The sequence below is a fragment of the Desmodus rotundus genome, chromosome 5, assembly GCF_022682495.2.
Source record: "Desmodus rotundus isolate HL8 chromosome 5, HLdesRot8A.1, whole genome shotgun sequence".
NCBI lineage: Eukaryota > Metazoa > Chordata > Mammalia > Chiroptera > Phyllostomidae > Desmodus > Desmodus rotundus.
Genome location: NC_071391.1, coordinates 100,299,415 through 100,326,436, shown reverse-complemented (window position 1 = coordinate 100,326,436; position 27,022 = coordinate 100,299,415). Strand labels below are relative to the sequence as shown.

General features: G+C 38.5%; 1 protein-coding gene across 1 annotated transcript in view; it reads left to right on the top strand.

Moving 5' to 3' along the window:
• The window catches only part of TMEM131 (transmembrane protein 131), a 220,076-nt gene that overhangs the window by 155,530 nt on the left and 37,524 nt on the right, over window positions 1-27,022 (top strand). The window contains exons 13-31 of the mRNA XM_053925284.2: window positions 749-857; window positions 1,919-2,072; window positions 2,162-2,332; window positions 3,362-3,472; window positions 3,564-3,698; window positions 6,215-6,319; window positions 7,814-7,900; window positions 10,763-10,915; window positions 11,018-11,093; window positions 11,248-11,365; window positions 13,207-13,345; window positions 13,440-13,549; window positions 14,218-14,284; window positions 18,600-18,751; window positions 19,231-19,373; window positions 20,035-20,221; window positions 21,257-21,442; window positions 22,091-22,249; window positions 22,628-23,223. Coding sequence (XP_053781259.1) covers window positions 749-857; window positions 1,919-2,072; window positions 2,162-2,332; window positions 3,362-3,472; window positions 3,564-3,698; window positions 6,215-6,319; window positions 7,814-7,900; window positions 10,763-10,915; window positions 11,018-11,093; window positions 11,248-11,365; window positions 13,207-13,345; window positions 13,440-13,549; window positions 14,218-14,284; window positions 18,600-18,751; window positions 19,231-19,373; window positions 20,035-20,221; window positions 21,257-21,442; window positions 22,091-22,249; window positions 22,628-23,223 — 2,958 coding nt within the window. The remainder of the gene's footprint in view (window positions 1-748; window positions 858-1,918; window positions 2,073-2,161; window positions 2,333-3,361; window positions 3,473-3,563; window positions 3,699-6,214; window positions 6,320-7,813; window positions 7,901-10,762; window positions 10,916-11,017; window positions 11,094-11,247; window positions 11,366-13,206; window positions 13,346-13,439; window positions 13,550-14,217; window positions 14,285-18,599; window positions 18,752-19,230; window positions 19,374-20,034; window positions 20,222-21,256; window positions 21,443-22,090; window positions 22,250-22,627; window positions 23,224-27,022) is intronic.

Genomic DNA, 27,022 nt, shown 5'->3' with positions numbered 1-27,022 from the left:
TTGTATCCAACTGAAGCTATTTCTGTAATTCCAGTGAAAATTACACAGAACTGCTATAGAATTTAAAGGTTTTACTTCATCTGTGAGGACAGTGTGATGGCAGAAAAAGGATGCCTCCTCTTACTACTGTAAGTTAGGGCTGGCTAACGTAGGAAGTCAGAGCTCGAAACTCGACTTGATATGTATTTATAGCAAACCTCTGGTCACATAAGTGATGTTTCTTTCTCAGTGTGGCTGTAAACCAGTGGTTCGGTGAGGGGCAGTTTTGCTCCCAGGGACATTTGGCAGTGTCTGCAGACATTCTTGATTGTCACAGCTGGGGATGCTACTGATACCTAGCAAGTAGAGGCCCAGGATGCTACTGAACTTCTACAGTGCACAGGACAGCCACCCCACCCCACAACAAAGTATTACTCTGGCATAAAATGCCAGTGGTGCCAGCGCTGAGAAACCCAGATATAAACATAAGCAAAGCAAAAGCTTATGGCTATAAAGAAGTAGCTCAAATAAAGTGGTTTTCCTCCTGAATTGTGTTCATGCTAATTCCTTATTTATCCCATCACAGGCAAATTAAAACATTACTCCTTTTTTGTATGAAAAGTGTGATATTTGATTTAAAATGTTGTAAAACTATTCTGCTTATCAGTTGGAAAGCTCAACTTTGCTTTTAAGTTTTTTTCAGTCCTTATAGCCACTCTCACACTCCTATGTGTAAAGCTGACAGATTTTTGTGTGTGTTTCCTTTCAGCATCAAAGGCAAAAAAACCATCTCAGTTTTCTGGGAAGATCACTGTTAAAGCAAAGGAAAAGAGTTATTCTAAACTCGAGATACCATATCAAGCAGAAGTATTAGATGGGTGAGTTTGTCTTGAAATAAGCTTTGCTACTTTTTGCTAATCAGTACGTTCTATTTTCCTGTTAACTGACTTGAGCAAAAAAGTAGTAGCCAAATTCACATAAACTCCACAGAATTGTTGAAAAGAACAACTTCAATTATTAAGGAGAAAGTCTCCTATATTTTGTTTATATTTTACTTAGAAGAAAAATGTAAATGGAATGATGTGATTTGGGCTTAAAATGAAGCTTTGATGACTCAGTAACACAACAGAAAAAGAATCTATAAGTCATGTGAACCATTTCCTTTGTGTAAATTCCTTGTGTAACCTGGAAGTGGTTGTGGTTTGTTAGTAAAGCATATTATTAGTTGAAACAAAATCATTTATATTCCTTTATAAACTTGTATGCACTGTTCTCGAATTACAACTTTTTACAAATGGTCAATAGTATGTGTAGTTCATTTTCTAATTATACAGTAACCCAGCAATTTTCAACCTTTTTTATTTCGTGGCACAGGTGAACTAATTACTAAAATTCTGCAGCACACTAAAAAATATATTTTTTGCTGATATAACCAAACAATAGTGTCATTTTGATTCATTCACACCAGATTGCTATTGTGTTGTCTTTTTTTTAATTGGAGAATCTAAGGGAAAAGAGGTTAGTGCCTTGACTAAATAGTTAGATATAGTGCATGTTTTAAAATTTTTTGCAGCACACAGGTTGAAAATCGCTACTATAACCAATAGTAGTTTAATATCCAACCTGGTAGAGACAAAGCTGGTTGCAATTGAATGATAAACTTTTTAAGTAGCTTAAAACTCTTTCTGTTAATATATTCTTGGTTTTAATTTTTTAATTATAATTCAGTAGAGAATAGTTCTTTATAGTCCCTGTTAATATTTTGCAAGTTAAATTTTGTTTTAAATCATGTGGGCAATCAGTAAAATATTTACAGTTCTAATTCTCTAATAACAGTCCTTAGTGCTAAATATAAATTATCACTCACAACAAAAGAACTTGGATTTTAAGTTAACAGATGGAAATAAAAATGATTTATGTTTTTTGTTTTTTCATATAGTTATTTGGGATTTGATCACGCTGCAACGTTGTTTCACATCCGAGACAGTCCTTCTGATCCTGTGGAAAGGCCAATTTACCTGACTAACACTTTCAGTTTTGCGATCCTCATTCATGATGTGTTGCTACCAGAAGAAGCCAAAACAATGTTTAAGGTATGTCTGGTACCCCTCATACTTTTAACTTCACTGATCTACCAGCTTGGAGATGCTAACACAGTTTTCCCTCTCCCATTGTTTTCTAGGTTCACAACTTCAGCAAACCAGTCTTAATTCTTCCAAACGAATCAGGATACATTTTTACTCTGTTTTTTATGCCATCCACATCATCCGTGCACATAGATAACAACATTTTACTCATTACTAATGCTTCTAAATTTCATTTGCCTGTGCGGGTATATACAGGCTTTTTAGATGTAAGTATGTTTATCTACCTTTAAAGTTTGAACTCCCCACCCATCTTCTGTGTTTTCAGGTATCGTTAGGCAATCATTATTAGGCACCCTGGCATCTCGCCATTTTCTGTTCTTTACAAGTAGGTCTAATTCCCCCTAGTCTGTATTTTCAAGACGACTGGTTTTCACCCTTCCCAGCAGCTGTCTCTCTTCATAATGCAATTGAATCCTCTAGTTACAGTCTCCACTTAGATCTTCTCCACATTCTTTCTCTTGATCTTGCTTTTAAACTGTTGTAATCGTGGGGAAGCTAAAAAACAACAAAACAGGGAAAAATCATAATCAAGAATAAAATAACAGGAGGTTGAAGAGGGAACTATGTAGGGAAGAAACCAGGCAGTATCAGGATGAAGAAAAGAATCAGATGATAAAGAAGAAAGGAAGGTGGTAAAGACACATGATTGGAATGAATAGTATTCTAAACAGACAGGAAGAACAAAGGTCTCCTTAGTACAGAAAATAAGCCTGAGGAAAATCAAAAAAATGTGTCCTCAGAGTAGTTGATGAAAAAGTTTATGAGAAATGAAACTGATAGGAAAGATAAGAAGAAAATGAAAACATAGAGATGTAGTTCTCCAAAAAGCCAACATCAGTAAGAGTATTAGGTCTAGAGGGACCTTCATATTATCCCACTCCTTCATCGTGTGTTTGGTTTAAACGATTATGTATTTGTAGCTGCTGTCATGATGCATGTGCTTACTGAAACCTGGGACTTTCTGCCTCCTATTCGAGGACTCCCTCCGTGTCCTCCCCTCCTGTTAGCTTTCTGCTTTTTTCTGTGCCCTCAGAGGAGAAGCAGCTGTTCAATAGAGATCATGAGTATTTTCATTTTGACTTCTTAAAATAATTATATTTTATATGTGTATATGTATATATTTACATAAAAGTTAGAAACCTTAGAATGTCTTAATATAGTCACTTTCTCTTTATAACATTCTCTTACATAAGTTTGACTTCACATTTAATCTAGTTCTTTTGCATCTTTTTCAGTACTTTGTATTACCCCCCAGAATAGAGGAACGTTTCATAGATTTTGGCATACTGAGTGCTACAGAAGCAAGTCATATTTTATTTGCAATTATAAACAGCAATCCAATCGAGGTAAAAAAAAAAATCTGTTTTTATTCAATCATATTTAAGGATTTTATTCAAGTGCTGCAATAATCACCTCCATATCTTTCTCTTTTTTAAGTTGGCTATAAAAAGCTGGCACATCATAGGAGATGGTTTATCAATAGAACTCATAGCTACTGAAAGAGGCAATAAAACGACAATAATTTCGAGTCTTCCAGAGTTCGAAACATCCTCTTTATCAGACCAGTCGTCAGTAAGTAACCCTCCTTGCTGTTTCCTTAAACATAGACGCGTGTCCAGACACCGAGTAAAAGGCCGTTGCCCTGTCACACACTTCAGGTCGTGTTTTTGTGGAGTTCGTAGTAGCAGTGGTTGTTTGGTGCTGAAAGGGCCCTGCAGGTCATCTGCTTCAAACCCCTCCCTTTATGATAAGTTTTACTTTAAACTCAAAGGCATTAAGTTCTACCTTGTCATAAGAAGTTCTATAACAAGCAGAATTTAAATTATCCTTTTATAATGCGTACAAGTGTCATTACAGGGCACATTGGTACTAAATTAACCCTGTGTTCATTGAATTTACTGGGCAAAAGCTATAACCCTGCACAAGAGGAGAAAGTGTCTTCAATTACACAGTAGTATTTCTGGCCAATTTTCTGAACTGATTAGAAAAGTTCAGTGAGGTGAACACTGTTTAATCCCTGAGCGTACACTTTTTTCTGTCTTGTAAATATGGAAAGCTGGTTATAAAAGCACGAAGCAAGAGAAAGTGAATATAGTATCAGTCTTTCCCCTCCCCACTGCTGAGAAAGGAACTGGGAGTTCACAGCTACTCAGAACAGAATTAGAATCCCCTCTCAGGAAAAGGACCATAACTTACCTCCTCTGTAGGTTAGGGTAGAACTTCTTGCAGCAGCTTTACAAAGGAAAAGCAGATGTCCTAATGCAGAAATTGATGACAGATACACTTCTGTGGAATGCCATAGGTTATAAAAACTGATTTAGAAACAGTTTACACTGGAAGGATCCCCCAAAATAGTTTTTTGGAGGAGAGTTTAGCAGTATATACCACTCCTAGGAACTCTTTACATGGAAGCAACTTAAGAGCCAAAAGCTGTAAGAATGAAGGTGTTTATAATAGTATTATTAATGATTCCAAGTAACGGGACATAGCCAAGCGCCTAAAGAAAATCATGATTTTATGATTGACTATTAAAGCAAATAAAAAGTTGTAAATATGATAGTGTATAGAAACCTGGAAAAGGATTTATGGAAACGTAAGAAAGTACTGAATAATGTATTATAATTGTATCTATGTAAGATTCAAACTGCATAATTACATATTTCTAAATAATGGTAGATTTATAGGTATTTACATTTTAATAATTTATTGTTTTAAATTTGATTCAGAAATAAAGCCTCTTTTTAAAACAAAAAATAGATATACTCATGAGAAGTAATAATTGTCACTCCAGCTAAAATTTTATTTTTAATACAAATAAAATCCTGCAAAAATAATAATGAGGCCAGCCATAATGTGTTCCTTCCAACAATAAAGTTAGAGTAAAATCATATGTGTGTCTAGTCCCAGATGGTTGAATCATATTGTTTCCTAATAAGACATTATAAATAATTTTAGAAATCTGGATCATTTCCTAGCAGGAAATAGCACGTATAACATACACTTTAAATTTGAGAGATCCATTCAACAACATAAAGTCTGTTTGACAATTTAGGGTTTTAGAATTCATTCTTAATAAAACTGTAAATATAAAAGCAAGGGACAGAAAGATGAGATCATTGTCATGGAAGTAGGAAGTTGTGATAAGGAGAACTTCAAAACAGAAACTCCACAAGTGATTTTGTAAAGTTTGTAAACTTCCAGCTGTTTTCTAAAAAGCCACACGTATGAATTGAGTTCGCATTCTGTTCCTTATGAAACACATGTTGCGAACAAGTCTGTGTTCCTCAGGCCTGTGTTCTGACTTGGGTAGTTACAGAATCATGATGGAAGCATTAGAATTACCAAAAAACCAACACAAAAATGCTTCTAAAAAGGGGAAAGTGCGTATGTTTGGTCTATCGACATTTGTTACTTTGATGTAAATGTGAATTCTAAATAAAATACAACTAGTAAAATCTAAGACACAACTTCACAAAGTGAATTTCATGGGTTTTTTGGGAAATTTCACAGTCGTAAAGATTATGTGCCAGAAACATCAGCAAATAGTTTGAGAAAACAAATAAGGTCCCCATTCTTCTTTCTAATCTGTATTGCTTAACTCTTCCTTTCCATGATATTTGATGTTTCCATGTAACCCAACCCCATTTGCTCTGACGACATGATTATTAACGTGACCAAGTTAAATTCAGAACTTGAAGCAGAACCAAGTAGTATATACTTTGTATGTAGTTGTACCCTAATGTGGCCGAAGGGTTGGTGGAAGGCTGTGTCCTCTGCTCCCGTCCTCATCCTCTTTGTCCATGGCGGTACATGGGTGGTGCCTGAGGACCATACCCTGACCTACCTTGGCAGCTGGGACTCTGTTCCTCAAGGAGCCAGTTTTCTCGGTGGCACATGGAATAAGTGTAGATAAACAGCCAGGGATGGGCATTGTTTTGAGATATTTGTACATGATGATATGGTAACTTGGTGTCATCCTTGTATATGTTAGTGTTCAGAAGTCAGTTTATCACTATAGCCTTCTTTTCTATTGTAGTAGAACTTGAACTAGCAGGCTAGTGAATGATCCTCATTTCTGCTACATACAGGTGATACTGGCTTCAGGCTGTTTTGCAGTGTTCAAAGTCAGACTTACTGCAAAAAAACTGGAAGGGATTCATGATGGAGCCATACAGATCACAACAGACTATGAGGTAAGGACTGTATGGGTGTTTTCTGAATAATTCAGTTTTTTTGTTTGTTTGTTTTTATAGAAACAGAACTAAGTTTACTCACAAAGTTACAGTTTACCTGTTTCATACCTTAAAAACTGAGCTTTTGCCCCAACCGGTGTGGCTCAGTTGTGGCTCCATTGTTTGGGCATCAGTCCCACGAAGCAAAAACTTCACTAGTTTGATTCCCAGTCAGGGCACATGCCTGAGTTGTGGCCCAGTTACCCGGTGAGAGCGTGTGCAAGAGGCAGCGGGTCAGTGTTTCCCGCGCGCATAACGTTTCTCTTCCTCTCTTTCTCCCTCCCTTTCTCTCTCTCTAAAAATAAATAAATAGTATCTTTTTTAAAAAAAAAAAAAAAAAGAAAGGTCTAGTCTGAGTTTTTGAGACTAGTTTACAGAATATTGGTCTCTGATAAAACCCAAACCTCTTAACCAAAAATCTTTTAAAAAGTAAAAAGTGCTTTGGGCACATTTTGAATTGCTCTGTTAGAACCCTGCTTACCAGTGGTTATAGCGTTGCGGAGACCCTGTCTGAAATTAATGAGTGAGATATCTCTGATTCTTTTCTGTAATTGTAGCTATCTTTCATGTAACATTTCTGAAAGGGAAGATACAATCAGGAAATCGCATGAGTCCTAAGTCAGAGACAAAATGGTCATTGAGCTTTGTAAAACCTCTGTGGCATTTGGCATGTTGCTGTCAGTGAGATTTTGAATGTATGTATTTCTGCCAAACCTAAATATTTTAATTTAATATTGAAGAGCTCTTTGGGAAGTTTTGCACTGCAGTTCATCGTATTACTACCCTTGTTCTCCTGCCTCTTTCCAGCACGTACAGCCACACATGAAAAAAAACTAATTCAGAATAAACAGTTGATTATTTAATAATAAATGATTTGTTGGGAGAATATTAAATTAAATCTATAGAATTCATGTTTATCAGTCAGAAATAAGTATATTTCATGGGTAAGAAGTTTTTGTTAACATGGATGAAAATAAAAATTAGGAAAAAATATCTTAGAGAAGTATCTTTGTGAGTCACAAATGAGTGAATTAAGAATCAACTCATTTTTTATGTTAGGTTGGGTTAATTATATACACAAAAAATATATAACTGAAAAATACTGGATTTTCATACATTGTTTTAGGAGTACAATTTGACTTTTTAAATTGTAATAATCTACAAAATAACGTATTATGAAAAAAATCTATTCTTTACTCCCCATTGTTTGGTCTTATTTACCATGTTTTCAATGAGTCACTGAGAAGTACATGGAAATTTATTGTATTTAAGTGCATTTATGGAGTACATTGGTCAGGTTAAACAGTTTCCATGGGTGATTTTAATACTGCTGGAGAGTTGGTTATTGCTAATGTAAGTCCCAAAATGAGGTTTTTTAACCCCAAAACATAATGCTATTAACAGTCAAGATCAGTCTTGGACTTAAACCCTTCTTTATGGTCTGCCTCTGTACAGATTCTAACGATTCCTGTGAAGGCTGTGATCGCAGTGGGTTCGCTGACTTGCTTTCCAAAGCATATGGTCCTTCCACCATCCTTCCCAGTAAGACAGTTAATTCACTGGCTTTTTCTTGCTCATTTTTTTTCTTTACCTTTACTCTGTGTTCCTTAAATTCAACAGAGAAATCAGTTATTCTTTGTTAATAGTTTATTTTAAGGTAAGACTTTGTACCAGGTTCTTTAAGAGATACAAAAAGGAATAAGAAATGGTTCCTTCCCTCAAAAAGCTTTCCATCTAAACTAGGAAATGGATCCATAATTCAGAGATTTGAAACAGGTTGTAGAAATTGCTCTAAGAGGTAAAATACAATGCTATGAGAGGAATACACCTCTAATTGATGAAGGTGCCATGTGAGCTGGTTAAGAATGTCTTCTGGTGGGGATAGATTAGGGGTGGTGAGACGGTGCATTCAGGGCCCAGGTAACAACCTGAATAAAGACACAGTAGTGAAGTCCAAGATAGCTTTAGGCAGGAGTGAGTTGACCAGTTTGGCAAGAGGAGAGATGAAATGTTATTTTGGAGTGATAGTGCTAAAAAAAAAAAGTGCATTGAAATCCATGAAAATCTAAAGTTTTTGAGCAGCAAATTGACGACATCAGAGCTGAGCTGTAAGAGTTCGCTCTTTGTCAGAAGTAAATACATTCAGAAGTAACAACAGAGTGCCTGGAGGCCAACCCAGAGACACTGGCAGAGTCCACTTGAAAGTGCGTAGGGGAGATTTGGCAGAGGCAGTACATTCCTTCCATACCTGCAAGCCTTTGCTCTTAGTCTGCCTTGAATGCCCTTCCTGCTCTCCTACCTTCAAAGAACTTCTTATCTTTCCAGATTCAGTTTTCTCATCTCCTCTCTGAAGATGTCTTGACTCTGCTAGACAGTACTAGTTGTTTTATGTGATCCTGAAAGGATTTGAAATTCCTGTCTCACAGCAAGCCTCACATTGTGCTGTTAATATTGCCTATGTATTGGTATCCCCAGTGAGACTCTGAGATCCTCTAGGACAAGGATGGAGACATCTTTTATCCCCAATACCAGGTACTTAGTAGATGGTGGTTAGATGAAGGAGCAAATGATGGAGAAGAGAACATAGACAAGAGACATTTCGGGTGAATTGATTGAACTGTTTTTGACTATCCTGATGGACTAATAGAAACAGGTGTGGTAGGCTGGCAGACATAGGAATCAAAAATATGACTTAGAGTTAGAGCCTGGACAATAGGAGAAAAGAAATGCAGAATTCAGGAGATGCCGCTGCCTTTTGCAGGAAGATGATGCAATCAGTTCAGGGCACATTGGGGCAAATGTGGAAGTGTCTTTTATTTTGTGGTAGGAGACATGGTGGGTTAAGAGAGCAGTACATTGCAAAAATCTTAATGCTTTATGTAATAAAACTTAAATTCAAACCTTAGCTCCTTAAAAATATAAATTTTAAATTAAAAGGTACAGCATATTTAAGGTTGGGTCTTACTTAAAATCTTTATCTTCTTGTCATTCCACTTTTCACTGATTATACAGAACTCTTGAATTTGTTATTTACCTAGAAGGACCTGTTCTTCCTTCAGTTACCTTTTCATTCAATGATCTCCTTAAACACTACATAAATTCTGCAGTAAATGAGGAAACATCTATATGAAAACAAGGTGCTGCGTTTGAACTACTTTAGATTAGGCTTTCAGATTCTATCTTAGGGTGGCTTACAGGTCCAGATAATTGCTTGAAATTACAAATTAATTTGATATTACTGTGTTAGTCGGGCTGCTATAACAAATTGCCAGACTGGTGGCTTAAACAACAAACATTTATTTCTCACAGTTCATGAAATTGGAAAGTCCAAGATCAAGGCACTAGAAGGCTCTTCGTATGGTGCAGGCCCTCTTCCTGGTTTTGCAGATGGCCATATTCTCATTGTATAATCACTTAGCCAGAAAAGGAGAGAAGGAGGGCAAGTTCCTGGCTCTCTTCTTCTAATGGCACTCACTGATCCCATTCATTAGGTTTCTGCCTACATTGGCAGACCTAATCACCTCTGAAAGGCCCAACCTCTTAATACCATCACATTGGAGGCTAGAATTTCAACATAAATTTTAGGGGACCTACACATTAAGTCTTTAACAATTACCAAAGTCTCTATATAGGGTCTGTTATGAGGTGGAGAATGGGAGAGCTAACTGAAAACAATACTTAGTAAACATTTCAAATAACTCATAGTTTAATACTTAATATTTGAATATCGTAAAATGAGATTTTATATCTGCGGTCTCTTTTGATCTTCACAATAGCCCTGCAAGACAAGACACAGACATGAGAGAAATAGTTATTACAGATACATGAAGACTAGGTAATTGCCAGCAAGCACAGTTGATTAGAGGCCAAGCTGGGAATCAGCACAGGCCTTCTGCTTCCTGCTCTTTGGTCCTTACCATCTCAGCAGCATACCTGCCCTCTAATGTCTTTCTGCTGCATTTTACTCTGGCTAAACTGTGGATGATGAGTGTTTGTTTTAACTTCACCATCATTCATCTCTTTTTCCAGTGCTTTTTCTTAACTTTTGTATCTTTTAATACCAAATATTAGACCAGTGGCTAAGAACACTTTGGAGACTTATTTAATAGCTAAGAATCAGTTTATAAAAACAAAAAGTTTTCAAAGAAAAGAAAGTACAAGATTATCACATTATTCTAAGTAAGGATTATTTAAATCATACAATTTTTTACTTAAAATCTGGTACCCTACCACAGGAAGAGGCATGCCGCTGATAAGACCTCTATTTACGAATTTAGGAAGTAGCCACTGTTGAAAATTCTAAATGTCCTTTGAGCCTTGGTTTCCTAGAAAGACATCTGTTGGCTCTTAAGTTAAAGAAAATTCAACCATATTCAAATGAATTTGTTTGTTTTCTTCCTTCAGGGGAAAATAGTTCATCAAAGTTTAAGTATTATGAACTCCTTCTCACAGAAAGTAAAAATACAGCAAATACGATCTTTGTCAGAAGATGGGCGATTTTACTACAAACGATTAAGGGGCAATAAGGAAGACTTGGAGCCAGGAAAAAAATCAAAGGTTTGACATACTATTTAAGAATTCCCATCCATGAGTGTTTTATTACTGTGACCTTCTATTGGGAAGACTTGGAATTCATGATTCTCCTGTGCCTCTTTATAGATTGCAAACATTTATTTTGATCCTGGATTGCAGTGCGGGGATCATTGCTATGTTGGTTTGCCTTTTCTGTCCAAATGTAAGTTACCTTGCTATTTTCTCACTGCCTGCAATATATTCTTTAATGAAGGCTACTATTTTAAAAGTCCATCCTTATCTCTTGGGCTGTAGAAATCATTTCAGGAAAATTGGCAAATGGATTAGTATGTCATAACTTACGTTCCCTGTTTTAGCTGAACCCAAAATGCAGCCTGGGGTAGCCATGCAGTATGATGCATGGGATGCTGACTGGGATTTGCATCAAAGCCTGTTCAAAGGATGGATGGGAATAAAGGAAAACTCAGGTCATAGGTGAGTGGTTTTGTTTTATTTAAGTATTTTAACTGTCTTTACAGGTTCCTAAATATTATGTTTATATTAGGTTATTTACTTTTCTATAGCTAAGAAAATGTACCTAGTCTTCAGAAAATTATTGAGGCATCTTGAATTGCCATTTTAATTGTATATTGCTCAAAAATATACATACTACCATTTTTCTTTACTCCATCACTCTAAATACTTCCTTAAGATCAAAGAAACCATTTAAAGTTGTCTTTATGTAGGATGACAACAGTTATCCTACACACACCACCTTAGACACATCCATTTGCATAAGAAGGTTTTTACTTCCTAGTGACCTCTGCTAAAGGGAAGGAAAACATGGTCTCAGTTTCATTCCATAGTAGGAGACATGTGTATTTGGTCATTGTGAAATGAACCACCTCCTTTCCAAGGGCTGAACTGTTAGGGGTACGTACACAGGGCCCAGCTCAGATGGGCTTACCATGTTTTTGGCAGGTAATAAAACATGCTAATGACAGATCACTATTGCACCTGTATTCAAAACAGAGACAGTACAGAAATGTAATCTTTTCATGTACTTGAGAAGAGGATTTGACTAGAAGATGATAATATGACAACTGATGAAAACTGCTGTTCTCAGCTAATTTGAAATTTATTTGTCAGCATTATCAAGATACTGCAATTTATAGTAATATAAAATTTCAAACCACTAATAGTTAAATCTGAAGGTTTCTGTTCATCTGAACTATCTGCCATACAAAATTTTAACACAGAGTTAAATTTTTACTTTCAAATGATTAAAGTAAGTACAAAGAGACTTGTAATGAACTAAGAGAATACTAATTAAAACACTTATTGGTCCCCCTACGTTTCCATAGTGGACATTCGAATGTATAGGCAGTCTCCAAATTTTAACATTCTATTACGAATGAGTAACTTAGAGTGCTGCCCTAGGTTGAGCCGCCAAGAAACCTTGTCTCCTTCCACCTAATGAAACCCCTGCCTTCTTCATGTGCCCAGCATTCCATTGCTAAAGACCCAGGCTCCTGGTCTACCCTGTGCCTCTAGGTCCTGGTTGCACAGTGAGTGGGGCATGCTCCTTGCTCCTGCCTTTGTGTTACCTTATCAGTGTGTGTGTTACAGAGAGTTTCTGTTACTAGTCTTATAAAGCCTGTGCTCTTACCAAATATTGGAATATCTTAATTTGGGGTTTAAATAGGCTTCCTTGTTTGGGTGTAGTGACCTTGGCCCCATTTATAATATTGTTTCCTTAGGAAGCATGTTCCGAGTTCTAAACAGCTGGTTTATAAACACTCATAAGTAGGGAAATATTTAAATGAGGTCCTGAGTGTTGCTGATAACTTCCCAGATAGCTACACAAAACCCTCCTACGGATTACCTTCCAGCTGACAGCTTCATTGCCTGTTAGGATTTTGTTTTTTATTTCAAGGGGCAAAAGCCATATGCCAAGCAATGTGCTGCCTTCTCCTTAGTTGTACTGAAAACGTTCTTAGCACCCTGGTCTTAGTGTCTAGGTCTTTCCACTAGGCATGCAAGGTGTTTCAGGATCCCCATGATGTGTTATGCTTTCGTGCCTGTCTTTTTCTTTACATATTCAGTGAAAAAAACAGTATGGTGATCAGTGATACATATTTTGGCAGCTCTTGGTGCCAAAATAGAGACAACTTCATACATGTCTCTATGCATGGTAAAGCACTAGAGCAAATAAACCTGTGTTTATCCAGAGCCAGATAAAGTTACTTAAGTACACAAGCCTGATAGAATTTCTTGTTTTCAGAAAACTCAAATATTTCATTTTGATCCAGTAACTTAATAAATTTTTTTTCTAGATTGAGTGCTTTATTTGAAATAAATACAGACCTTCAAAAAAATATACTATCAAAAATCACTGCTGAGCTCTCCTGGCCTTCTATACTTAGTTCACCCCGGCACTTGAAATTTCCGCTCACTAATACCAACTGCTCTTCAGTAAGTATGCAGAGTGACAGTGGGTTTGTGAAGTACCTGCTCTTACTCGTAACTTCGGGAATCTTTCATTTACTGTTTGGTTACTTTATTTAAGGAAGAAGAAATTACTTTAGAAAATCCTGCAGATGTTCCTGTTTATATTCAGTTTATACCCCTGGCTTTATATTCCAATCCTTCAGTCTTTGTAGATAAGTTAATATCAAGGTAAGCATTGCTTTAGGTAATCAAAATGTTTCTATATTATCACTGAATTTTGCTTTACACATTTAAAACTCTGTTACAGCTCATAACGATAATACATTTGGCTTAAAGAAATTCTGAACCTGCAATTAAAGTGGAGAGAGGGTTCTGGGAAGAGATTCATGTTATGTTAAGCATATGGAAAAGCTTTCAGTTTAAGACAAGAAAAAGTAATGTTGAACATCTTCATACAGATGGTGTAGTTAGTTGGAACACTGTCCTGTACATACACCAAAAGGTTGCAGGTTTGATCTCCAGTCAGGGCACATACCTAGGTTGCGTCTGAACTCCAGTCGGGGAGGGTACGGGAGGCAACCAATCGATGTTTCTCTCTGCAACCCCCTTCCTCTTTCTCTCTTTCCCTTCCTTCATCTCTCTCTAAAATCAATAAATATATCCTCAAGTGAAATTATAAAGAAAGCAAGTGGAACTTTGCAAATATTTTACTTTTAACAAGTAAACAAAATATTAACTCTTAAGTTGTAGCTCTTAATTTGTGAAGGCTATTAATCTGGTAATACTGATCTCAAATCTGCCAAAAGATAACTTGAAAACAAAAAATAGACTTGATAATTACTGTATAACCCATTTAATTATGAAGCTGCTTACAAAGAAAAATATTTTTATTTTAGGTTTAACTTGAGTAAGGTGGCAAAGATAGATTTAAGAACACTAGAATTCCAAGTCTTCAGAAACAGTGTAAGTATTCAAACTTTATACTATTCCACAGAAATAATTCTACAATATGATCAGTGCTCATGTTACAGAAAAACTATTACCTGCCCTTATATTTGGCCAAAGAGCGAGTTAAGAAGAGGTCAGTAAAGGTTCTAGAGGTAAAACCCCAGGCAGAATGGGTTGGATTTAGGTCGACATGAGGGACACCGGATAGAAGAAGCTTCCTATTTGTAGGCATTAAATATTAAGCACATGACTATTTATAATAACGGCTGCTAGAAATTCAGATACTGTATTGAGGTGTATCTGTGTGTATTAGGTGCCCCAGCTACTCTTGATTTCATGAATGAGTGATGTCCACAATGTCCTGGCCTTAGCAGCCCTGCTCAGCAACTGTAGATTCACACCGACAGCTTCTTTATGGAGTCAGTCCAGCCCATATATGCTCTTCCTCTTTTCCTGCTGCCTTCTGTTTTTCCCAGCACTACTGCCTTTTGCAAAGAAACCTGTGTTCTCATTGTGTACCCGAAGTAGGACAGCTTTGCCATTTTTGTCTCCAGTGGTGTTTCAGGCTTAATTTGCTCTAGGACCCACTTACTCATCTTCCTGGCAGTCCCAGATGGAGAGATCCATGGAGCTCTCCAACACCATATTTCAAATAAATTCATGTTTTTCCTGTGAGCCTTCTTCACTGTCCAACTTTCACATCTGTACATAGTTACTGGGAATATGAGGTTATGCATGATCTTAGCCTTGGTCTCTAACGACGCACAGCTCTTGGTGATCTTTCCTAATTCTTCCTTTGCTGCTCTTCCTAGTCTCAGTCTTCTCTTGATCTCTTGGCTGCAGTCTCTATCTGAGTTGATGACTGAACCAGCAAAATCTTTAACAGTGTATTCAGTGTATTTCAGTGTATTCATTGTCTACATTTAAGTTGTGTATTTTTTCTGTAGTTATCATTCTTCTTGACGTTCAAATGCAGTCCTGCTTTGGCACTTTCTTCTTTCCCTTTCATCAGAAGTGGTTTCTAATCATTACTTCTTTCTGTTAGTAAGTTGGTTTCATGTGGATATCTTAAGTTATTGCTATTCTACCAATTTTCAGTCCTTCCTCTGAGACTAGCCCAGTTTTTCGTATATGTTCTGCATACAGATTAAACAAATAGATAAAATGCACCCTTGTCACACATCTTTACCTCCATCCATATTCTGTGCTTAATTATAATGGCTTCCTATCCACAATAAAGGTTACATATCAGGACCATGAGGTATATACTAATATAATTTATTTTTATTAAACCTCAAAATATTGTGCTTGGTCATTAAAATTTTTATTTTGTATACTTTCTAATAAAATTGTAAGCTCCATGAATACCAGACCCACGGCTGGCTGTTTTCATACCTTAGCACAGTAGTATAGTTTTCACTCAGTAGATACCTTGAATCAATAAATGTGTACATAAAATGATTTGTTCTACGAACAAAATAATTCTCTATCATACAGGTCAAGATGAGCATCCACTAACCACTCATTTTATAAGGACATAATGTGTAGGGTATGTACCAGTCAGGAAATTAGCACTTGGAACTAAAGCCACCTACAAACTGCTGAGGTCTCTTGGCCTCAGTTCACTTCATTCAGCCCTGCCAGGTAGCACATCCATCCCTAAACATTCTGTTCTTGCCGCCCTGCTAGCTGCGAAGCCTTCTCTGATGAGGCTGTCTTCATCCTCCCTGACTCTTCCTTTATACACATGTTAACTTTGCTTTTTGTTTTCTTTTTGATGTATAATACCTTGTTTTCCATATCTGTTCAAATGCTAGAATTGTATCGACAGCAAATACTTAAGTCGTTTCCCCTAAAGAAACAAATGCACTCTATTTTCATTAAAATGTGTACCGAACACCCGCTACTGAATAACCATAGGTTACCTGTCAGTCGTTTTCTCAAATGTAAATGATGTCCCATGAGAAAAGCAGTGAGTTCAGTTTGCATCTCAAATGAGAGCTTTGTAAGACAACATGATACTCAGTGTGCAGCAGTAGTGCTTTTTGCACACTGCCCATTTCATCACACAGAGTGTTAAAAAAGACATGTGCCCAGGGGTTGAGACTTAACAAGATTGATGTTTACTGTTGTTTAATCCAGAAATTGCTTCTGTTAACTTCATGTGCATGCAGTGAAAATACGGTGGCTTCTCGGGAAGTTTGATACTACTGCCCTGCTTTGTACTAAAGGGTCAGCAGATTTACTCATCATTGTTTTTGCTGGCCACCAGTACCAGCCTGTCAGCACACTGAAAAAGGCAGATAGTGTCTGTCTATATTGGGGAAATTGTTCTGACACCATGGATGTCCTGAAAAGATCTCTGAGATCCCCAGGGGTGAGTGGGTCACTCTGTGAAAACCATCGCTACAAAATTATGGAGGATTTTTGAGGCCCTTAATGCTATCCCTGAGGCATCACAACATCTAAAGTATTTCCCAAGTCATCAGGTTTATATTAGCTAATGTTTGTCGGGAATACATGATGTGGTCATCTGTTACCCAGAATAGTTTGTTTAAAGGGGAACTTATTTACCATTTAGAGCAGTCAGAATATTCTTTTGCCCCACTAGATATTAATGGAAAAGAATATTAGATACAGGGAAAAAAATGTACCTCAGAAGTGGAGGAGTTAAGAAGTAGTGTGTTGCATTAAGTCAGCTGACTGTAAGTCATGTTTGTAGAATCCTGTGAATGCAGGTAGGTAGATATGTACTAACCCTAACTGCCAAGTAGAGTAGAAAAGTCATACAGAACTACCTCTCCTTTCCACATGAGCAGAGCCGTGAAGAGCACGGACACTCACAGCCAAATACTGCCAACCATTCCCACAAAAACTTGAAACTTAATGTTACTTAAAAAAGTCCCTTCAGTATATCCTTAAGTGTGAGCTATGATTTTCTTTTCCTTTTTCTTTATTTTTTTAAGCTGATGTTACTTTTTACTGTGTAGGATAGGTGCAGAACATGTGCACCAGGGATGGTGCATCTAGAAAGCAATTAAAAGAAGGAAACAAGTTAGGGCCATTTAGCTGTTTAGATGATGCTCGAGAAGCCTTCTCTATTTGTCTTCTGGGACTAGCACTGAGAAGATTCCACTAGGTTGGGGAGTGTAAGTGAGAGGCAGTCAGTGTGGCCCAGCCTGTCACACATCCTCTCTGCACCCTGGCAGCTGGACTTCACCATGTAGGTCTTGTCCAACCAAGGGACAGTGTATACCTGGAAAAAGCAGAGTACTTTCTTTCTCAGGTGTGGCTGGACATGGAAGGGACAGCTTGCCAAGTTGGGCTGGGACTTGGCAAACAATTTCCACATCCAAGAAGTAGTTCAGCCCAGCCACAACCTGCTTGCAGGCGCATACCACCCTCATGGTGCGGCTGTGGGAGGCATCACTGCTCGCTTTGTGGTACTAGCTCAGGGGAAAGTCAAGCGCCTACTGTACGTCCTCCTCATTGATGTCTGCCTCTGTCAGGCCACTGGGCTGGAGAGGCTTGCTGGGGCTTGTGCGGGCTGCAGAGGCCAGGGCCAGGACCAGGGCAGCCAGCAGAAGTAGCAGAGTGGACCGGAACCCCTCCATGGTTGGCTCGGTGGGGACTCAAGTTAGAGAGGATAGAAAAAAGGTGAGGGCAGGATCCAGGAACCACTTGATTTTCTTTTAATAATCTGTAACTGGCTGTCAAGAAGTCATATTTTGATTATTAAACTAAGCTATTCTTCAAACATTAAATCACCAGGTATTTATGAAATGGTAATTATCTGCTTAGCTTTCAAAATAAAATTCAAAGATAGAGTAATATGAATTGGAAATACTTTTGCAAATAAAACATATGATGCAGCCTTAAGGCCCTTCAGCAGATACCCCTCAGAGGAAGGAGCAGGACAGCAGTGACGGCAGGTGGAGAGGACTCTGGGGTACTACTGGGTGTTGGTTATACAGCTGTTTGCTTTGTTTCAAAACATTGAGCTATTTATCTTAGGTTTGTGTCTTTTTCTGTATGTTATATTTCAAAGTTAAAAGATCTGTGTATAAAAATATGCCTAATACAAACCTGAAGACTTTGACACCTGTCCCCTTCAGTGTCCTGGGAATAAAGCCCATTTGGGGAGTGAATACACTAGCTGTCTAGCTCTGCTTATCAGCTAACCAGTGTTTAATAAATCATGAGAGATAAAGTTCTTTACCTATTTAATCAACTCAAGAAGCTAGTAATACTGGGCTGTAGATGGGGTAAAGGAAAAACCATTTTTCCAGAGACTATTTAATGACTGCTCTTTGTTGCCCAATGATCCAAGGCTCACCCACTGCAGAGTTCAACAGGACTCACAGAGGGCCCCTCTCGACATTTTATCTTCAACCTCATTTTAAAACCTGGAGAAAAGAGGTCTGTCAGAGTAAAGTTTACTCCAGTTCACAACAGAACTGTGTCTTCACTAATCATCATCAGGTATGGTCGGTGATTTAAGTGTGGGGTAATTTTTAGCGCTTCTATGGAAGTTCTTACTTGTGTTTCAATAACACAAATAACAAATAACTTGATTTGTTTCAATATGATTTGCATATTTAAATCTGGGAATGTTTCTTTACTTTTTTCAAGACACACACACACAATGCATGATGAAACATTATTATGTGATTATGTTTATAGCTAAAAAACCTAAATAGTGTCTTACTGTGCCATGTATGACTTAAAAATTAAAAACTTGCTCTTCTTCTGTGTAAATATTTTTAAATTTTTAAAGTATACATATCTTACTCTTAAATTTACTGTATTTAATTTCTGCATGATGATTTATAAAATCATGGCAAAATTACAGATCAAAAAGTATTATGCAATATAATAGGAGAAAAGTCTGTAGTCCTTCACTTGATCTTAGCCAAAAAGCCGAGAGTGATGAAAAATCTGTGATTCTTGTTCTTGCATAGAAACAACCTGACCGTGATGGATGCTCTGATGGTCCAAGGACAAGGAACAACGGAGAGCTTGAGGGTGGCAGGCAAGCTTCCGGGCCCAGGGAGTTCCTTACGCTTTAAAATCACAGAAGCATTATTAAAAGATTGTACAGATAGTGAGTATCGCTAACAGGTCCACAGGCACAAACTTCAGCATTTACTTTCGGCTGTAATTAATTCCAAAAACAAGAACAGCATTTCTGTCTGTGCACCTGTGTGTATCACTGATGAATACTTCAGAGTTTTAAGGAAACACCCTGACTTGCTTTCAGGGTTGTTTGGTTTGGATTTTAAAAGATTTAAAGTACCACCCTGGCTGGTATAGGTCAGTGGATTGAATGCCAGCCTGTGAACCAAAGGGTCCCTGGTTCAATGCCCAGTCAGGGCACGTGCCTGGGCTTGCAGGCCAGGTCCCCAGTAGGGGGTGCACAAGAGGCAACCACACATTGGTATTTCTCTCCCTCTCTTTCTCCCTCCTTTCCCCTCTCTAAAAATAAATGAATAAAATCTACCAAAAAAAAAAGATACCAGTATACATTTCATGCCTTAGATGACTTATTCTAAGTGTAAAAGATAAAGCAAAGTCAAACCTTTGGCATCTAAAAGTACATGCAAAGTGGCGTACTTTCTGCTGCTTGATACCTGGGTAAAGCTGAATCCTTTGGCATGAGGAGTTACTTCGTAATCTCTGGGTGCATTCATGTGGAAACATTTGTCATTTGGACCTGGGGCATGTGGTTGCAAGATTTATATTCATTCTGCATTTTTTCCCTTTAGGTTTGAAACTGAGAGAACCAAATTTCACATTGAAAAGAACATTTAAAGTAGAAAATACAGGACAACTTCAAATTCACATAGAAACCATTGAAGTCAGTGGGTACTCGTGTGAGGGATATGGCTTCAAAATTGTTAATTGTCAAGGGTTTGCACTGAGCGCCAATGCCTCTAAAGACGTAATTATATTGTAAGTATTTTCTGATGAAATAATAATGAATCACTAGCTTCCCATTAACTTTTTATACTAGAGTTATTCAGACTGCAAAATGTTCTCATACTTAACAAAAAAAAAGGTCTTTATCCACAAATGTATTTACTTTTTTTTTTTTTACTTAGTCTGGTTATTTTCTTATATCTTTGTTTTCAAAATTGTGAAACTTCTTCTGTCCCCAGTGGATCAGATAATCTTAATAACCAGTTTCAGAATTATTTTCGGGGTTGTGTTAAAGTAGAAGGTATTGTGGTGACTATAAGTTCACAGTCTCGGCAACAAAAGAAACACATCACATGTGCAGTTTTTCCATGGTGTGCCACGTAAGAATATGTAGTACTTTTGTCAAAACAGTTTTAATTCCTGTATAAATAATAGTTACAGCATATTTTAGCTAATAGATAACTTGTTATGTTGTAAAGTTTATGTAAGAAAATGTAACCTTGTCCCCTTAATTGAATGGCAGTGTCATGATCTTGAGTGGACATTGACTTAACAAGTTACTACATTTATTACTCCATTGAAGGAACAGTGAGGAATAGCACACCTTTCCTCGTGTGCGCATCATCTGGTTGGGGAACGTACAGTTAACAGACATAAAAATACTATAATTGGGAAGAAAGTAGTACTGCAGCAGACAAAGAAAAGATCACTGGGGCTTAGATGGGGGTTTTTTTTAAAGGCATTATTGGGAATGTATCCTGTGAGAACAGTGTGGATTTAGAGAAAGGAGAAGGGAAGAGAAGGAAGCTCAGAGACCACTTTCTGAATTAATAATTGTGGGGAGCAGACTGTTGTACTTTTTGTTATTTTTCCAGCTACCTACAGAATATAGTTGTTTTATTAACCTCATGGGAAACAACTTTCTCTATCTTAAAATGAAGAAGTTAAATAAAAGTGTCAAACAAATTCTCTGTTATGTTTCAAAGGCATATGGGTCTGATAATTATGTTTAAACTGCTTGCAGTACATTTTTAAAATTTGGCCTTAACTGCCATCATTCTGTTTTAGGTTTACTCCTGATTTCACAGCTTCTAGGGTTATTCGTGAACTGAAGTTTATAACGACCAGTGGCTCTGAATTTGTGTTTGTATTGAATGCATCCCTTCCATACCATATGTTAGCAACCTGTGCAGAAGCCCTACCCAGACCCAACTGGGAGCTGGCTCTGTATATTATCGTCTCAGGAATAATGAGGTACTTGTCTTCTTTTGAAGTTGGTATTCAGCATCACTTGACATTGTTCATGGAGTGCCCACCGTGTGACAGTCATGTTTGAGTTCTGGGGAACCTTCCACAAGTAGACAGTCTGGCTTACATATCTGCCCCACATCTAGCGGGAGCAGTCAAAACTGGGCCCTTTTTGGTGGCATATATGATAAAAGTTTGCCTTTGAAATTTGCTATATAAGTTAAGTATATGTTAATTTCTTAAAGGGGAATTCCTAATTCATCAGTATATTTTTTTGTGTTTCGAGAATCAAATATACTCACCTCTAAGTTAATTTACATAGTTACTCCACACATCCTTTAAGGAAATAGAGTTGATCTAGAGTTAAAACTAAAAGAAAAAAGATAAAAGCTGTTTCTTGTTAAAAGGAAAAGTATCCTTTAGTGACTGTTCTGATACAAATAATTATTTCCCCCGTATGAGCCTTAGTGTAAATTGGTGTGCAAACTCTTACCACAGTGCTTTGTTTTTTGTGTTGTCCATCTAAAACTTTCATAGACATCCTTGTTTTTTTAACATCATATTGTACTTTGCTAAGAAACCCCACCTTTAAATCCAATTTGGTTACTCCTGCACTGGCACATGAATCCTGATCCTCCCTGTCCATCCCCGCAGTGCCCTCTTTCTTTTGGTCATCGGAACAGCCTATTTAGAAGCTCAAGGAATTTGGGAGCCATTTCGAAGGCGACTATCCTTTGAGGCCTCAAACCCACCCTTTGATGTGGGAAGACCATTTGATCTCAGGAGAATCATTGGCATTTCATCTGAAGGAAAGTATGTTCACAGGCTGAAAATAGATTCTAGTATATATAGATTTGGTTGATGTAAATAAAAGAAAAATAGCTTTCTCTTTCATCTTTACTTGGGAAAAATCTTAATTACTTAACATACTGTATGCGACTCTCAGTTACTAAGAACTTACAGCAAATAATCATGTTTTCATTATATTAGTGAGGGTTAAAATATTCTTAGACTGTGACTCAATTCCTAAATTTTCAAAAAGAATAGACCATATGGAGTTGTGAGAAGTGTCCTCATTTCTTGTTTTTCCTTGGAATATTTATATTTGTGATGGCTTTACTGATGAAATAAATATTTTTATTTAAGGTTTTGTAGGTCGCTGCTTACTGACAGCACTTTGTCCTTTTTCAGCTTGAACACACTCAGCTGTGACTCCAGTCACAGTCGGGGGTTCTGTGGCACAGGTGGCTCATCATCCCGACCTGGTGCAGGGAGTCATAAGCAGTGTGGCCCATCCATCCACTCACACAACAGTCACAGCAGTAGAAACTCAGCTGACGTGGACAATGTCAGAGCCAAAAACAGCTCCAGTACCTCTAGCAGGACTTCTGCACAGTCTGCTAGCAAAGCAGGCCCCCTGGTCCTCGACTCAAATACAGTGGCCCAGGGTCACACAACAGGCAGAAAGTCCAAAGGTACAAAACAGGGCCAGCACAGCAGCCAGCATCATGTCCACCTCACGCTGGAGCAGCAGTCTCCTCCTCCTCCTCCTCCACCACCACCACCACCAGTGCCTCAGCACCAGGAGCCACAGCCCGGAAGTCTGTCACCCACTCCCCTTGCACACTCTTCGCACTCAGAACGTGCCAACAGCACAAGGCACAGCTCAGAAGACTCTGACATCACCAGTCTCATAGAAGCCATGGACAAAGATTTTGACCACCATGACCCCCCAGCCCTAGATGTGTTTACAGAGCAGCCACCATCACCATTGTCAAAAAGCAAAGGTAAGCTTCTGTTCTCACTGTGGAACAGTACGCTGCATGAGGGGAAAGCCAGTGCGTGTCTCAGCAGCTATTGTGGTCAGAGTTGTGATATACAGTAATTCAGTAGGTGTTCTTCCGGGTCAGATTTAGCTCCAGCATTGGACTTCACCTTTTCCATGTCAAAATGCAAATAGAGGTAGCCATTTGTTATAAAAGATACTTGTGTTTTTTAGATTATTGACCAAATTCAGAAATTTGTTAGACATCTACTGTTTTCCTTTCAACTGCCTGTGACTATTGTGAAATTGTGCTAGAATGAGCTTTTGTTCAATTGTTTAAATAATTTTTAACACAGTAGTAAAATAAAGATCATTTTAACTCAAAAATAGTATTTCTGTACAACCTGTACTTTAGAGCATGGGTTGGCAAACTGCAGCTGGTGAGCCAAATCACCACCTGTTTTTGTAAATAAAATTTTATTGGCACACAGCAACATCCATTTGTTTACAGACTGTCTGTGGCCACTTTTGTGCTGCAGCAACAGAGTTGAGTAGCTGCTGCAGAGACCATAGGGATCACAAACCTGAAAATACTTACCGTCTAGCCCTTTAAAGAAAAAGTTTGCTGACCCCTGCTTTGGAGGGTTCTACATACTCTACTAGTTATCTTTTCCTTGGTAACAAATGACTGGCTCACAATTTCTGTGGTTCAGGCCTCAGGGTGTAGCTCAGTTGGGTTTGCTGGCTCTCAAAGGACTGCACTCAAGGTGCTGGCTAGGGCTGAAGGTGGATCTGCTTCCAAGCTCACTGAGGTGGTTGATGGCAGGATTCATTTCTTCACGACCTGTTGAACTGATGATTGCAAGTTCCTTGGCTGAATGTGGCCAGCAGGGTCGTCTTTATAAAGCAGGGTCGTCTTTATAAAGCAGCTCAAAACAGTTGACTTCCCCAGAGTGAGCATAGGAGAAGGCAAGAGAGAAAACAAGCTGGCAGGACAGAACTCAGTCTCTTGTAACCTACTCCTGGAAGTGACATCCCGTCTATTCTGCAGTAGTCTGGGCATTAGCAGTGTGGTCCTGCCCACAGTTCAGGAGAGAATTCCGTAAGAACACAAATACGAGGAGATGAGGTCACTGGGAGCCATCATAGAAGTCTACATATCACACATACATATACAGGTAGGCTAATGGGTAACTTCCAGAATCAAATGTAAAAAGCAATAAATGGCCTACCTATATTTACATTTAATCCTTTACATCCTGAACATTTTTGCATCTTCCTTTCTGTCCTGCGTCAGCTGTCCCAATGCATGTTACTCCAAGCCTATTTAAGTACTTTTCATTGTTGTACCAGGGAAGTTTACCTTTGGTTTACACAAGGAGCAGGGAACTCTGCAGCCATATGACCAAAAAAACCTGACGTCCCCAGAGTCCAGGAGTTCTCTGTAGAGAATTTCTTACTGCAGTGATGTGAAGATGATTATATAACTACAGAACTTATATAACTTAGAACTACATGCATTTGGGACATCAAAATTACAAAAGAACTGCAGAACAACCAGCATTCAGAACTACCTGAAATCTAGGTGAACAGGAGTCCTGCAACTATGGATACAAGGAAGGAACCACATCAAGACTTCTAGGAGGGGCAGAGACATGAAACAGGCTAGTCTCACACTCATGTTGGCAGATAAAAATCAGGAGGGATATTTTGGCTGCAGAGAACCCCCCTGAGGAACAAGAGGTCCCAGCTCCGCACTAGGCCCACCAGCCCAGGGTTCCAGTGCCAGGAAGAGGAGCCGCCATAAATTATGGATGTAAAAACTAGTAGGGATTGTGGTTGAGTGAGATGGAGGGCTTCTGGGAGTCCCAGGCAGTTCCTTTTAAACAGTCTATGCATGGACTTACTCAGACTCGCTCCCTCTGAGCTCCAGCACTAAGGCAGCAGAGACATATAAGAAGGAACTAAATTGTCTGGCATCCAGGCGACAGCTGGAAAGACAGCTTTCTCCCAGACAGAAATGCTGGCAGAGGCCATTGTTCCTTTTCTGAGCCCTCCCCTCACACAGCTAGCAGGCTGGCACCATATCTGAGTCTCTAGCAATCTGGCTCACATTATTAGCCCTGCATGGTGATTCCCTGAGATCCCACCCCACCCAACGAGTGCCTGCCCAACCTGTGTCCAGTCTGTCCTGATTCATGCTTCATGAATCTCTTTCCTAAAAATCTCTCAAGCAGCATCTGGCTTCAGCATGCCCTACAACTATGTAGCTGTAGGTCTAGAACTAGTCCACCTGGCCTTGGTTCACAGCTTGGCCTCTCCTGGGCCCTTCCAAGCCCCACACAAGTAGCATCATCTGCAGATAGTTTTGTTACTCATGCCAGGCCACAGCTGACCTTGGCCTGCATCTCCCAGGAGGCCCCAGAACCAGTGCATCTGGTGGACAGCTTCAGACCATTTTGAAGCACCACCCAACCACCTCCACAAGTAACACATTCAAGAGGTAGATTCAGTGGGACTCTGCACAGCTGATCCTCCATGATGGTCTGAGCTAGTCCTCGAAGTCAGTCAGTCTGGGGGTAATTCCCTCCAATTGAATGTTAGTTGCCAACAGCAATCAAGGCTCAACTATCACAAGAAGGTGTACACAGCCCATGCAGAGGTTGTACCTGGAGTGCCCAGTAGAGGTGAATGGGCCACTGTACCCTGTAGGACACCTACTACAATAGGCCAAGTCCAGGAGACGTAGCAGCTCTACCTAATACATAGAAAAAAACACAGAGAGACATCCAAAATGAGGAGGCAAACAGATCCCAAGTAAAAGAACAAGAAAAAGAACGAAATGTAAGAGAGGCAAGCAAACTAACAGGTACAGAGTTCAAAACCATGGTTATAAGGATGCTAAAGGAATTTAGTGAGAACTTCAGTGGCATAAAAAAGGACATGGAAACCATAAGAAAAGAACCAGTCAAGGATACACTAACTGAAATAACAAATAATTTACAGGGAATCAATGGTAGAGGAGATGAAGCCAAGAATCAAATCAGCGATTTGGAATATAAGGAAGCAAAAAACACCCATCAGAACAGCAAAAAGAAAAAAAAATTTTTTTAAATAAGGATAGCATAAGGAACATTCACATCCTGGAAGTGCCAGAAGGAGAAGAGACAACAAGAAAATTAAAGCCCATTTGAAAAAATAATGACAGAAAATTGGCAAAGGAAATAGACATACAACTACAAGAAGCTTAGAGTGTCCAAAACAGGATGAACCCAAAGAGGCCCACAGCAAGACACATTATGCTGAAAATGCCAAAGATTAAAGACAAAGAGAATCTTAAAAGCAGCAAGGGGAAAGTAGTCAGTTACCTATAAGGTAGCTCCCATAAGACTATCAGTTGATTTCTCAAAAGAAACTTTGCAGGCCAGAAGGGAATGGCAAGAAATATTCAAAGTGATGAAAAGCAATGATCTACAACCAAGATTATGCTAACCAGCAAGGCTATTATTTAAAATGAAAGGACAGAGCCCTGGCTGGTGTGGCTCAGTGGACTGAGCACCAGCCTACGAACTGAAAGGTCTCCAGTTCAATTCCCAGTCAGGGCACGTGCCTAGGTTGCAGGCCAGGTCCCCAGTTGGGGGCGTGCGAGATGCAAGGAATCACACACCGAGTTTCTCTCCCTCTCTTCCTCCCTTCCCCTCTCTCTAAAAATAAATAAATAACATTTTTTTAAAAATCGAATCAAAAAATAGATAAAAAGCTTCCCAGACAAGAAAAAACTAAAGGAGTTCGTCACCACCAAACCAATATTGCAAGAAAGG